Source organism: Berghia stephanieae, chromosome 11 (assembly GCF_034508935.2).
Source record: "Berghia stephanieae isolate SIO BIC M18660-M18661 chromosome 11, UCSD_Bste_1.3, whole genome shotgun sequence".
NCBI classification, from domain to species: domain Eukaryota; kingdom Metazoa; phylum Mollusca; class Gastropoda; order Nudibranchia; family Aeolidiidae; genus Berghia; species Berghia stephanieae.
The window spans coordinates 42,581,521-42,596,542 of record NC_088370.1 but is presented as its reverse complement, the minus strand read 5'-3'; the positions used below and the strand labels follow the sequence as shown (position 1 = coordinate 42,596,542).

At 34.0% G+C, this 15,022-nt stretch overlaps 1 protein-coding gene across 1 annotated transcript; it reads right to left on the bottom strand.

The window, feature by feature from the left end:
- Window positions 1–3,648: 3,648 nt before the first annotated feature.
- On the bottom strand, window positions 3,649–9,876 carry LOC144957110 (O-acyltransferase like protein-like). The gene has a single exon (XM_078888088.1). It carries the CDS (start codon window positions 9,838–9,840, stop codon window positions 7,441–7,443), a length of 2,400 nt encoding a protein of 799 aa, XP_078744214.1. The 5' UTR covers window positions 9,841–9,876; the 3' UTR covers window positions 3,649–7,440.
- Between the last annotated feature and the right edge of the window lie 5,146 nt (window positions 9,877–15,022).

Below are 15,022 nucleotides of genomic sequence, written 5' to 3'. Positions count from 1 at the left end.
ACGGGGATACATCCTACACTAGTATATCGACACAAACATTCTAAGTGGAAAACAACATTAAATTCATAACTAAAGATGAATGGCCTCCCATGAGCCCTGATTTAAATCCTATGGATTACAGCATTTGGGCCATAATGTCAAACATTGTGTACAAGACCAGACAAAAAGTATTCGATGAAGAGCAATTGAAAGCAGCAATCCAGGATGCTTGGGACAGAATAACTATTGATGATATTCGTCTTTCAATTGCTTCGTGGAAAAAACGTCTACGTACGGTACTGTAGTGCATAAAACGGCGATTCGACCGATCACGTAGGAGCTCGTTTGAAATCCTGACGCAACTTTGATATTATGTTTTCAGGGTACGTTATTATAAAGTCTTTTAAAATAATAACTACTCATTCAACGTTTTAGAATTTTCACATGGCTTTTAATAAATAATAAATGATTATTGTGTCAAAAGTATTATTAAGTATTATTTAATAGTATTATTATTACTTCTAAAATGGCAGATCTCCAAAGTGGGGCCTTTTATTTCTCTTTTATTTTCTCGCACCCTATATATATATATATATATATATATATATATATATATAATATATATATATATATATATATATATATATATATATATATATGTGGGTGGTTTCGCGACCGTGCGCGATTGCGGTCATGAGTTTGCGTCCTGGATAAATTAATCATCATTTCATAGTAGTGTGAAACCATTAGAAGCTGCAGTTTAGTATGTCAAATATCAGGAACGACATGATCCAGAACTCGATCTCGACAAATTCCAGGAATTCTGTAGTGCACGAAACAATTAAGTTTTTGAGACAATTCGATTCTCGAACGCAAATATAATTTCTCCTTTTTATTTATCCCTAACAGATGTTAGGGCAAATGCAGACAAACGGAAATTCAAATATATAAAGAGAATGATTAAAGTTAGAGACAAATTAGTGTTCTCAGTCGATGCTAACTTACAAGAGAAGCTGATAAGATTTTACTTCTGAAAAGTGGCGCATCGGTCAGTCCTCGAAAAAGTCTCTTTACTCTCATTCTCTCATCGAACTCAAGTGTAAAATGAGTTCCCGGCCGATAACAGACTTGTTTCCATCGTGGAAAAAAATATAATTTCGCAAAACAAACGTCATTTTTTGTCCTGCAATTCAAGTGTCGCTGTTGGTTTGGGACCCCCTAAGTAAAGCACTTTGGGCAATGGTTGTGGATATAGCTTAAAGCACGTTACTAGGGGTCGCTGGTGGATTTGTTGTTTCTTTCCATAATTTTCGCTCGCCGTCTTTCAGGGGCTTTCTTTCCTGTTAATTTCCCAGTCACACTCAATTTTCCAGGTCCTCTCTTCACATCAAATTACCTAAGAATATCGCAAATACTTTTCTCAAATAATATCATATCTGAACGTAACTAGGGACTATTCAACCAAAAATCCTTGAACCGAAAACGGTTAAGCCGTATAATATGATAAACTGAAAATACATATTGGTGTTGTGTGTCTTTTATTCTCCCCGACCCCTCCCATCTTTATTTCTTATCACTATTAATGTTAAACTGAAAAGAATGGCATACAGGCGATGGTGTTTTTCCGAACAAGACGCATTGAGAAATTTTCTCTTGCTAAAAATCATTGGCATTGTTATTGTTTTGTTTTTGCGGAAAGAAGGGGCTCAGACCCAAAAGATTCCACGTTCAATTCTTTCTACCTATCTTAAAGCTTTCAAATCAAGTTTTCTTCAAAATCACTGTCCACGCTTCACCTGAAAAAAATGCTAGAGCATTAATTTGGAGCAATATCTACTAACCGTGTTCAAAGCGCCTTACAAAAGGTCCCTGTCCAACAGCAACACGTAACATGTAGAACGAGACATGACGCCTGTTAGGCGATGTTACATTTTTTTTCGACAAAGTAAACGCTGATAACGGCCAGGTACTAATTTTTCACCTGAGTACGGTGAGAGAATATGAGTATAGAGCTTTTTCTAAGGACTCAACTATGCTCCGAGCGAGGCTTGAACCCAGGACCTTCCGATCCAAAAGTGATTGTCATACCACTAGACCAAATAGCCGCACCTAAGCCAAAAGATATGACTTGGTTGCTTACACATATCGGTTTATCTGGTTTCGACTGTACTATTTTCTGAACCGTGGTAAGAGTAGTGTTGAATCATCAAAATAATCAAATTCAGATGCGTGATGATAATATATGCATTATGCTAAGTCTATGTAAATTTCAAGCCAGCCGGAGACGGCAAATCAGATCTGCGGGTAACGTACACAAAGCCTTTTTTACATTTTGACAAAAACCCACAAAAAGAATTGGGCGTTTATATAGAGCAAAATCCACTAAACATGATCAAAACGCTTTACAAAGGGTCTCTAGCCAACAGCAACACTTAACATGTAGTACGAGACATGACACCTGTTAGGCGATGATGCAATTTTTGTGGACAGAGACAACGTTGTTAACATTTACACATGAGTACGGTGAGAGAACCTTAGTAAAGAACCTTTTTCCAGGGATTTGACTATGCACCGCTCAGAGTTCCGATCCGAAGGTGAGTGTTATACCACCAGACCAGATAGCCTTATCAACATTTTCATAGATAATTTTTAAAAAGCTATCGTTCCTCATGCCCATGAGAAACTTTGTCTTTTGGTCTACACGGAAAGACTGGAATAACTAGGTTTTGCCGATCTATCCATGAAGTAAACTCATCACCACAATCGTGTACCGACGCAAACCCGCCAGGAAACTCCGTCCACTTGAGCCACTTGGTTTGATAGATGTGTTAATTATATTGTATTATTGGTTGTCCAAATAGAAAGGGAGGTCACAGGTCAGTTCAACAATCTTTCTTTTTTTTACTAGGGAAATTAAAGTTTCCGTTTGATTTTTCATTAGTTTACCATTATAAACGTGTAAAAGATGTGTTTTACCAATAAGTAAAACTTTGAATTTTCATTTATAATTGACATTCTGTTAAACGTTTATAGTCGTGTGACTTTGTGGCCTTTTGGTCTGACACTCGCCTTTGGTTCAGAAATACCTGTGTTCGAGTCTCGCTATGAGCAGCGCATAGTTGAGTCATTTGAAAAGGCTCTTTACTCACATTTTCTCATCGGACTAAGGTGTAAACAGTTAACATCGTTGTATTTGTAGGAAATAATTGTTTTTTTCGTCATACATGTTAAGTGTTGCTGTTGTCTAGGGACTACATGTAAACCGACTTGAGAACATTCAGTGAATATTGCATTTTGTAAAAGCTCACGTCCTTTTCAAGCTGATGCCTTATTTGCCTCATCTTACATTTTAAACACCCCAAACATATTGGGACGACAGAATGAAATAACATTAGTCGTTTGTTATTGTTCTTTTATTTATCCCATTGCCAAAAACATTAATAAGTAAAAAAACAAAAAAAAAAAAAAAAAAAAAACAACAATATATATATATATATATATATATATATATATATATATATATATATATATATATATATATATATATATATAAGTGTATATATATATATATATATATATATATATATATATATATATATATATATATATACACACATACAGGAATACAAATATGTACGGAAATCCAAAATTATATTATTTCTGTTTGTTATATTATGTAATAATAAAGTAAAAAAAAATGTAAACTTCTCTCTCTCCCTCTTATTCTCCCACTCTCTCTCTCTCTCTCTCTCTCTCTCTCTTTCTCTCTCTCTCTCTCTCTCTCTCTCTCTCACACACACACACACTGACACACACACACACACATACACAACTCTTTCTCTCTCTATCTCTCTCTCTCTCTCTCTCTCTCTCTCTCTCTCTCTCTCTCTCTTTCTTTCTTTCTTTCTTTCTGTCCTGACAAATTGAAAGTTATTTCAATAGATCCATCTACAGTCTACGTCACTCTGCTTTTTGTTTGTGTATTAGTAATCTCAGTTTGTCGCTGAATTATCACTAAATTTACTTAAATGAAATACAATCGTTTTAAGCTACTTAGTATTATTGCTCTAACCAACACTGACGTTTTAAACGTTTTATTGGGTTTTTTTAATACTTTGGAACATTGGAAAGTTGACAAATTCGTTAGAGTGATTATATCTCAAATATTTAATAGAATAGACGCAATTGAAAATTTGACTTGAAACAGTTTCCTGTTTCTGCCCCATCACAAACAGACGTATTATATGTGTGTGTTGGTATGATCAATCTGGCTAGTATAATGATTAATAGTTAACATAAAGGCATACCAACCATTTTTATTGGTGTGTTTTCGTCTGTATGTTTTTAAAAAAATGAATTTTGATTTCTAATAGATTATGACAATTATCCAGAATTTACCAGAAAATGTGCTACAACATTTACCATTAGAATATCATCATATATATCGTTCCATTATGCGCAAGGTTTGTGTTTGCTAACACCTGACACACCCACGTCATAAAATCAGTCTGTATCACTGGGCAATTTTCAACATGATCTGTCTGTTTATTAATAAATAAAGCTATAATTGCGTTGTGTTGTTCCTGTTCTATTTGTTGATTTAACCATAGGACAGTTTAATGTGTACACTAAGAGTTGTATTAACCATGTCTCAATTTAAGGTGTGCACTAGAGTTAGTTAAAAAAACATTGGACAATTTTAAATGTGTACCGAGAGCTATTTGTATAAACGATTTGACAATAATAGGAGGGCACTATGAGATACATTAATCATAGGACAATCCAAGATGTGGACTTAGAGTTGTATAAATAATGGTGCAGTTTAAGGAGAGCACTAAGAGTTGCCTAAACCTTGGTGGAAATTAAGGTGTCTAATAAGAGTTCATAATATGTGGTACAATTTCAGGTGTCCAATAAGAGTTACAGAAACCGTTTGCACAATTTCAGGTGTCCAATAAGAGTTACAGAAACCGTTTGTACAATTTAAGGTGTCCAATAAGAATTACAGAAACCACTTGTACAATTTCAGGTGTCCAATAAGAGTTACAGAAACCGTTTGCACAATTTCAGGTGTCCAATAAGAGTTACAGAAACCGTTTGTACAATTTCAGGGGTCAAATATAAATTGCAGTAACCAGTTCTACAATTTCAGGTGTCCAATAAGAATTACAGAAACTATTTGTACAATTTAAAGTATAAAATAAGAGTAACAGAAACCATTTGTACAATTCAAGGTGTCCAATTAGAGTAACAGAAACAATTTGTACAATTTAAAATATAAAATAAGAGTTACATAAACAATTTGTACAATTTAAAGTCGAACAAGAATTCATAAGGCGTGATCCAATCAAAGGTATGTACTAAGAATTATGTCAACCATGAGAAAATCTAGAAATATGAAAGACACCAATAGAGAATTTAAGTTTGTTTCCTGTGTACCTTAAAAATATTAAATTTTCGATTGGTGTCTTTTATATTTCTAAATTTTCTCACAAACTTATGGAATAATAAAAGGATTAGCGTAATGGAAAAATTAGGAATATGTTGAATCAAAAACTAATTTAGAGTTAAAATGTTCAGAATAAGTAAATTAAGCCTTTTACTATGTGTAGTAAATTAAACTCACTCTTTTCAATATATAAATTGGATTTATCTCAAATTTAAAAACTTGGCATGAAAGTAAAAGGAAAACCCACATTTCCTTTAAAAATAGAGATAGATTTGAGCTAGAGATTGTGTTAATGATGTACGAGTATTTCAATCCATCGGCTTAATATTCTTTATAATTTAAGTTGGAAATATACAAGTAGAGAAATATTACACTGTACTAGCCAGAAGATAACGAAGACAGAAGGTAGAAATTGTGTTGCATAAAGGCTTTCTGTAAATCGTGAAAATATAAGGGCCAAGCACAAAACCCTGTGCGACACAAATTGTTTTAGTAGCTTTGTTGGAGATTAAAAGTAGTCAATTATAAAAACTTGCTGGAATATGTCTTGTAAAAGGCAAGAAAATATTTTAGAAATATGTTTCTGATTTACAAATAGAAGTATTATGCATATAACGACTATGCTCAGACTTCGTTAATTCAATTTAATAATTATCAATCATATGGAACATTTAAAATAAATACATAATATGACAAGCTTGGACGGAGTTCTTTCAGTAACTAACCTAACACAAAACAATCGTCTTACGCTAATTCACGCAGTTAACATTCACACTCACTTGCATAACATGCGCAACACAAAATGCGTACCTCAAGAAAAAACTCTAACGTAAAGAAACACAGCCAAACAACTACATACGCAAAAATCGAACAACTAGGTATATTACAATTACAATTCATGTTACAATTGTAGAAAGCGGCACAGGAGTAGGATTCAATTATCGCCTTCGTCAAATGGGTCGACAATAACATTGTAGAAAAACAAAAGTAGTGTCTACGTGCTCTATCATTCCTTATAGGCATATTGAATGGAAGTGTGCAAATAGTTCAATTCATGTATTTGGTCTACGTTTGATGATGAATCTTAGAATACTTTTAATAAAAAAATGAAGGCTCGAAACTGGTCTGCAGATTTTCAATATTAGTATTAATAGAAGGAGTAGTAGTGGTAGTATTAGTAGTAGAACTAATAGTTGTAGTAGTAGTCGTAGTAGTCGTAGTAGTAGTAGTAGTAGTAGTAGTAGTAGTAGTAGTAGTAGTAGTAGTAGTAGTAGTAGTAGTAGAACTAATAGTTGTAGTAGTAGTCGTAGTAGTCGTAGTAGTAGTAGTAGTAGTAGTAGTAGTAGTAGTAGTAGTAGTAGTAGTAGTAGTAGTAGTAGTAGTAGTAGAAGTAGTAGTAGTTGTTGTTGTTGTTGTTGTTGTTGTTGTTGTCGTTGTTTTTGTTGTTGTTGTAGTAATAGAAGCAGTAGTAGTAGTAATAGTAGTAGCAGTAGTAGTAGTAGTAGTAGTAGTAGTAGTAGTAGTAGTAATAGTAGTTGAAGTAGTAGTAGTAGTACTAGTAGTAGTAGTAGTAGTAGTAGTAGTAGTAGTAGTAGTAGTAGTAGTAAGTAGTATAGTAGTAGTAGTAGTAAGTAGTATAGTAGTAGTAGTAGTAAATAGTAGTAGTAGTAGTAGTAGTAGTAGTAGTAGTAGTGGTAGTAGTAGTAGTAGTAGTAGTAGTAGTAGTAAATAGTAGTAGTAGTAGTAGTAGTAGTAGTAGTAGTAGTAGTAGTAGTAGTAGTAGTAGTAGTATAGTAGTAGTAGTAGTAGTAGTAGTAGTAGTAGTAGTAGTAGAGTAGTAAAAGTTGTGGTAGTAGTAGTTAATAGTAGTTTTGCTATTGTAATGTTGTTGTTGTTGTTGTTGTGTTGTGTAATAGTAGTTTTAGTAGTAGAAGAGGTATTAGTGGGAAGTTGGTGCAGCATCTGCAGTAACGACAAATTTAACAAGTTCACACACAGGAATTAACATTTCTTTATTTGTCATCTTTGTTTCTAGAAAATACTTTTTCTAGTCTTACGAAAGGACTTTCGAAGAAGAGTATAAAGACAAAAGCCACAATGTTTGATAAAACCAGAAGACCCACAAAGTTAACAATCATTGTTGTGTCGTTCATATAAAAAGGCTGGCCAATGTTCTGAAAGAATATCCATATAATGTACGGGTGAACAAAATAGGTAAGATAGGTTAAACGGCTCAAGACTGTAAATGGTTTCCATGACAGGAAAGCGTTGACTGGTCCTCCATAGCCACAGTCACAAGCAATCACGATCCAGCAGATAACTAAACCCCAAACACTTCGTGCTACAGAATTGTAAAGAGCTCGTATCTCGGTGCTGCTTTTTCGTTTACCAGATGAGTCGCCATATACACCATATATAATAGCTAAACCTGTCAGTGTCGATAATACCCAGCCAAGAACGACTATCCCTCTTTTTAGTTTTATAGAATTATGTCTTATTTTGCTTAGAAGAAACCCAGCTAAAATACCAATGACGTAAGGCCCAATTCGATTCCAGGGTTTTGTATAGTAATCATTCACCCAATTATCCGAGTCTTCTTCTGTGTTGTCTTTAGCAATAGCGAGATTAACCCAGTCATTTGAAGATGATAGCACACCGGTGGTTATCCAAGATCCAAGGAGAAACGCACTACAACACATGAGACCAACAATAGGACTGACAAAGAGAGGTATCATCATCAAAGGTCCTAAGACATAAAATTGGAAATCATTAGCCATATACCAAGAGTGCCACATACATGTTTCGAAAATATTATCCATATTATTTATATACAGCAGATTTTTCCACCATTTATCCTTACAATCATTATGGTCAAATGGTTGCCTGTTAGTCCGCATAGAACCACTTACAAAGTACTGAACAAGGCCCTGTGAGATTATAAGAACCGCCATATATGGTGGGGTTAACCTCCAAAATCGATGAAAGAAGTACTTAAGCCAATTTATTTTCCAGCTACTTTTGTTTTCCATTTGCTTAAGAATCAAATATGAATTCAAAAAACCACTTACAGCAAAGAATGTGTCTACAGCAAAAAATGCATTCACTACGGAGTCAAAGCTCAATCTGTCCAGAAACTTTGGGACAACAGTCGCTGTATTCTTTGAAAAATTTATTCCAAACATATAGACATGGCCTTGAATGACCCAAGCCATGCTCAAATAACGGATTCCGTTTAGAGCTGCAAATGAGCCACGACCTTGTGATGTGGAAAGTAAACTCTTTGCGTTGCTGTAAGCAGAAAAAGCAGTCAGGATGTTCGTAAGTATGGGCGGAATCTGTGCATTTTCCACTGGGTTATCACAATTTGAATGTCTATTTTGTAATGGTGTGATCGTGTCGTAATTTTTAGATTTTGTATTGCAATCTAATGTAGAAGATTCGTGGGAATTAGAACTGTTATTTAGATTACCGAACCCGTTTTGTGATGGATCATTCAAGTTTTGTAAATAGATTAGGTCATATGCAGTTCCCAGAATCACCAAGCTTCCAAAGATTGATATAAGAATGATGGCTAAGATTGTAAATGTCGTCACTTTGGTTTTGTTATCTCTGCATTCCACAGATATTAAAGTCAAATTTCTATCTGCCTCGTATTTTTTAAGAATACGAGAAGAATGTGTGGTCAGTTCTGAATTAGAACACGAATCTGGAGCACAAACTCCAATCTTTGTTAGAGCTTGGGGATTGGAGACTAACGCTAACGTAAAGACACAGTATTGCCCTCTGAACCCAGAATTTTTCTTGGGTTTTTTATTACGTGAATTAACTTGCTGTGGAGGAGCTGAAGCGCCTTCACATTGTTCCAAATTTCCAACAAAAGTCAACCATCCAAGGGATACTGACGGGCCGGGCTTCCCTGCTGCATCGATAAAAGGAACTGTCCACTTCTGCTTGGTGAGAGCACTGTCGAACAATCTAGCCGTGTCGTTTACACACTTTGATGGATTTGGAATTTCATCATAAGAATCTTTAAGATATGATCTTAGCCAGTAGATGGCGTTGGATATCAGAGGTAAAATGGCGTCAAGATTCTCGACATCATCAGAAGGATCCTGAGTTGTCTCTGAAGTTCCTAAATTTTGATTGATCATTTCTCCTTCTGGGAAGGAATCGGCATTCACGTTTGCCAACCCAGAGCTTGGAGTAAACCCCTCAGCATTAAGGTCGTTTGTATCTTTGATTACATCGTCATCAAAATCGTCTCCTGCCAAGTCTTCAAATATCCGGTCACTGTCAATAGTACGAGAATTCTTCTCCACATTCACTTCTTGAGACCAAGCACTACGAAAATTCACAGATAAAGACAAGAATCCCACAAGTAGAAATGTTAATTTTAACACCCTGGTTGCCATAGTGAATAGGAAATATTATTATTTTTCATCCATCACCACTGAATGAATATCAACAGAGTGCTTAACATTGGTAGGATGTAAGCTTATTTATTTTCAATTATACTTTTTTCGTTTGACCTGGCAAACTGTATATGCAAATTTTTTTGTTTATAGGTAAACGTATAGGCTTGATTAAATTCTAATGCATTCATATCTAATGCTGATATAAGAGAGTCGTATAAATTACATCTACCCCACGCTGAAACTCATCATATTATGTATGAGAGGTGCGTATCTCTGATAGAAAAAAATTAAGTCAATCCGGAGTGAATAATACGAATCAGCGTTTTTGTCTCTAGTTTTGTTACAAATTCAAGCACCGTTGAATATGATCCACGATTGAATGGGAGACATGGATTGAAGTAAACTCATGCTCCGACGTCATTTGACTAAGATCTAATTGAGTTCTTCGTTATTGGTTGCGAGGAGAATCATTAGAAAAATACTAAACGAAAACAAAAAAAAAACAAAACAAAATAAACTGGTCCTTCAAAGGCATTAGGCCCATGGCAATGATCTTAAATGTTGTTGCCATTTTAGCAAACATTCGTTATTTTACCATGAACATTATTTTCATCATATTTCTCCTCATCAAGTACGAAATCTTCTATGTAGCACACTCACATATCGACAGATATGTAACTGGATGTACAAAGAGTTTCTCAGGCATAGCAACAAGTGTTTTTAAGAATTATGAAGAGTAAATTCTCCAATAATTTGCGTAATCCTTTCGCCGATATCGAAATTTTTAGAGGTGGTAGATCTAAAAGATTTTATATTCTTCACGAAGCGTTCATTTTATTATTTTGATATTTTGCAATTCAATCAATAAAGAATGGTTATAATAGTAGTAAACGTTTGAAAACAATAGAAATTAACTAAATAGGCCCGTGTCTGGTTGGTTGTTTGTGACCATCTATTATATATATATATATATATATATATATATATATATATATATACATATATATATACATATATATATATATATATATATATATATATATATATATATGTATGTATATATTGAATCGTGTTGGATACAAATATAGTAGGAATAGTGCTCGACATGTAGCAATGGAGCAAATTATTATTTTAATATTTACCACAATTTTGGAGTCAGTCTACATCGATGTTTCAGACCTTTTTCAGCCATCGTCAGGACTGTGTGCTACATGAGTTTGGTTTATTGTCTGTTGTTGCTTGTTGACGTGGTTCCATAGGTTTGTAGTTGATTAATAAGTACTTAATGTGGACAAGTATTGTACATCTCATTTAACGTGTTGAGTGTGGCTTCATGAGGGTGTTTGATTATAGTATATTTCTCTTTCAGACATAAGCTACATTGTTTTGATGTTGGTGTGTATCCTGTTGCTTTAGATATAATTTTCCATGAAATGTTGTGGTCTAGTTTGTTGTCTTTTCATTTCCAAATGTGTTCGCTGAGTTTTGTGGATTTTTTTTTTGTTAGTGTTTCTAAATGTTGAGGTGAGGAGGTTGTATCTTGTTTTGAAAATACTTTCCGTTAGTCCTACATATTTTCTTGCTTGTTTGTTTTAGTTTCGGTGACTGTGGCTTGGTAAATTAAACTTGATTCTAAACATTCGTTGTTTAGCGGGCAGTGTTGCTTATTTCTGCAGTTGCATTTTCTTGTGGGTGGGTTTTGCTCTTGTCGGTGGTTTATTAATATTTCTTGTTGTGGCTTGAAATTATTTGTTATATGTTGCGCATACACGAGTAGCTTATTTTTAAGTATTCCTGTTGATAATTATATGTAGCTTGTGGTTTTTAGGAAAGTGTGTATCAATTAATTTCAGGAACTGCTGTCCAATGTTTGTGCTGACGTTTTTGTCGAAAGGTGGATTGAACCAAGTAATATGTCGTTTTCTAGTTTTGCGTTCTTCACTTGTGTGTTTACATGAGAAGGGGGCGTCTGTGTATTCAAATGGTGTGCTGTATCCGCTTTATGTGAGTGCTTCTTTGTAAGGGGGTGGCTGCGACGTTGAATATCTCTCTGTTTTCCGAAAGTTTTCTCACCCTCAGTGCTATGTTTTTTTGGTATGTTTTCATTGACGGAACGGGGGTGGTTGCTGTTTTTATTAATGTAGCTAATTGTGTTCTTTGGTTTTCTGAACGGTTGGAATGAATTGAATTGAAACAACAAAAGACAGGTTTTAACAATGACACATATATGAATATCGAGGAATAAGTTTTACTGTCGATTCGACACCTTTGATAACGTACTTTCAAAAATTATTATCATAACAAAAAATACGTCTCCTCAGAAATCGAAGAAGGGGCGGTCATGAATGTTCTGAAGTTATGTAAAAAGGAAAAAGCATCATGTCCAGATGGACTTAGTGGGGAACTCATTTCAAATTGTAACAATCAACTAGCTGTCCCTTTCTTGCCTATTTTCCAACGTTCAATAAATGAACAGAAAATCCCAATTATATGGAAAACATCGACTATAATTCCAGTACCCAAAAAGAATCCACCAACTCAACTGAACGATTATAGACCTGTTGCTTTAACATCAATTATTATGAAATGTCTGGAAAAAATATTGAAAAGAGAGCTGTTGCAATTTATATATGACCAACACATACTTGATCCATATCAGTTTGCCTACAAACAAAATCTTAGTGTGGAAGACGCACTCCTCGCAGTGATGCATTCAATGAATTCCGTCTCCGAATTTAAATACACTGAGCAAGTTAGTAAATTCCTATAACTGTCTAGAGCTCAATGTAACAAAAACAAAGGAACAACTGTTTGATCACAGAAAAATAGGAAAAAGAGCAAGACAAATAACAAAAATTAGCAATCAGGCGGTTGAAATTGTTGAAACGTTTAAATACCTTGGTGTAACTATAGATAACAGTCTAAGATTTGAATCGCACACCAACAATCTCATCATAAAATGTAACCAGCGCTTGTATATACTCAGAAAATTAAGGTCTTTCAATGTGAACAGAAAGACCATGATACAAATCTACAAGTCATTAATATTGAGTATCGTTTCGTTTGGCATCACAACGTGGTATTGAAGCTGTGGAACAATAGAAAAATCCAAACTACATAGAACCCTTAGAGAGGCTTCAATAATAATTAACACCGACCTTAGAAGCCTTGACACAACTTATATTAATGCAGTTGAGAAGAAAGCTTTTAACATTATCAACGAAAAGAGGCATCCGCTGAGCGAAAAATTCCAACTTCTGCGCTCCGGAAGACGGTATCTAGAAGCAAAATGTAGGACAAATCGACATGAGGCAACCTTCATTCCAACCGCCATAAAATTAATTAACAAATCTTCTGTGGTAAAATGAGACAACCAATGAAAATAACGAGCAGCAGTGGCGTGAATCATCATCATCATCATCGACATTGCCGCCGTCGTTATCATCATCATCATCATCATCATCATCATCATTATCATCATCGTCATCATCATCATTATCGTAGTCATCATCATCACCATCATCATCATCATCATCATCATCATCATCATCATCATCATCATCATCATCATCATCAGCAGCAGCAGCAGCAGTAGCAGCAGCATCATCACCATTATCATCATCACCATCACAATCATTGCCATCTTCTTTTTAATATAAGACACTATAATTATAATATGGTTATCTGCTGTCCCAGCAAATATATCGTATCGTTCTGTCTGTTTGTGTGTGTATGTATGTATGTATGTATGTATGTATGTATGTATGTATGTATGTATGTATGTATGTATGTATGTATGTATGTATGTATGTATGTATGTATGTATGTATGTATGTATGTATGTATGTTTATGTTGTATGTATTGTATGTATGTATGTATGTATGTATGTATGTATGTATGTATTAGTATGTATGTATGTATGTATGTATGTATGTATGTATGTATGTATGTATGTTGTATGTATGTATGTATGTATGTAGTTGTATGTATGTATGTATGTATGTATGTATGTATGTATGTATGTATGTATTTTTATATATATATATATATATATATATTATATATATATATATATAATATATATATATATATATATATCAAGCTTGACTCTCTGACACAGTGGTAATGTTATTCTCTGTTATTCCATCCTGCGTCACTACTTGATATTTTTTATCATTGAAGACGTAAGGGATTTGTTAGTATATATACTAGTGATCAAAAGAAATTAAACACTTGTTTTACCTACAAAATTGGTATGAAATATTATTATTGTTTATTTAAAAGTTATGTGTGATCAAAGTACTATCGTTTATCTTTCATTTTGATGGAATTCGTAACGTTTATGGTTGATCATGTATGAAACATAGTTTTTAAATATGATCTTCAAAAAGGGAAGTAAGAAGTCACTATAATTTTGAAAAAGAATGACTTTTTAATATAGGTACTTGTGTTCATTTAATTTGAAATAAAGGTGAATCTAATCCAATAAGTAACGAGTATTAGTGCTTAGGCCACTGGGACCCCCCTCCCCCCCCCCCTTTGGGATTTTATGCCACTATGTTTTTCAAATAATTGAACTTATTGGCCATACAAATTCCACTGTTACAGTAAAAATAAGTGTCATTTAAGAGAGTTATGGCTCTTTGAAAAAAGTGAGTTGTGTCCCCTTGCAAAAAGAGACAACATTTCTTTCAAAGGCTCTGGAGACTACAATATTAATTCAAATATATGCAAATTGGGTATCAAACTGAAGGAAATTGAATATACTATCAAACTTTGTGCACAAGCTTTCAATTTGTAAATATTATATAGATTCACAGAAAGTTGAAACAATTTGTCAGTAATCTCATGAAGTGTCATATCTAAACTTATGGGCTATTTCAGTGTTTTACACAAAAATTATTTTAAATATGGCCAAAAACAGCATGTTCATTAAACATGCAGCACTGAAGAAAGCTATGGCCCAAGCCTCAACAACAACCTTCATATTTCTACGTCACAGGAAAAACTAAAAGTGTACGCAACCCTTACATTTTTCTCCACTTTGTGGGATGCCAAATTCATCATAATTTTCATTCTTTTTAAACATGGTATTGATGTCCAGTTGTCACATTTAAAAGTAAGTTGAACGTGTGGTAAAAACAATAGATATATCATGAAAAAAGACTAATTTGTTCA

Excerpts from the sequence above, each read along its gene's own strand:
- LOC144957110 (XM_078888088.1), bottom strand. The coding sequence starts at position 9,840 with ATGGCAACCAGGGTGTTAAAATTAACATTTCTACTTGTGGGATTCTTG.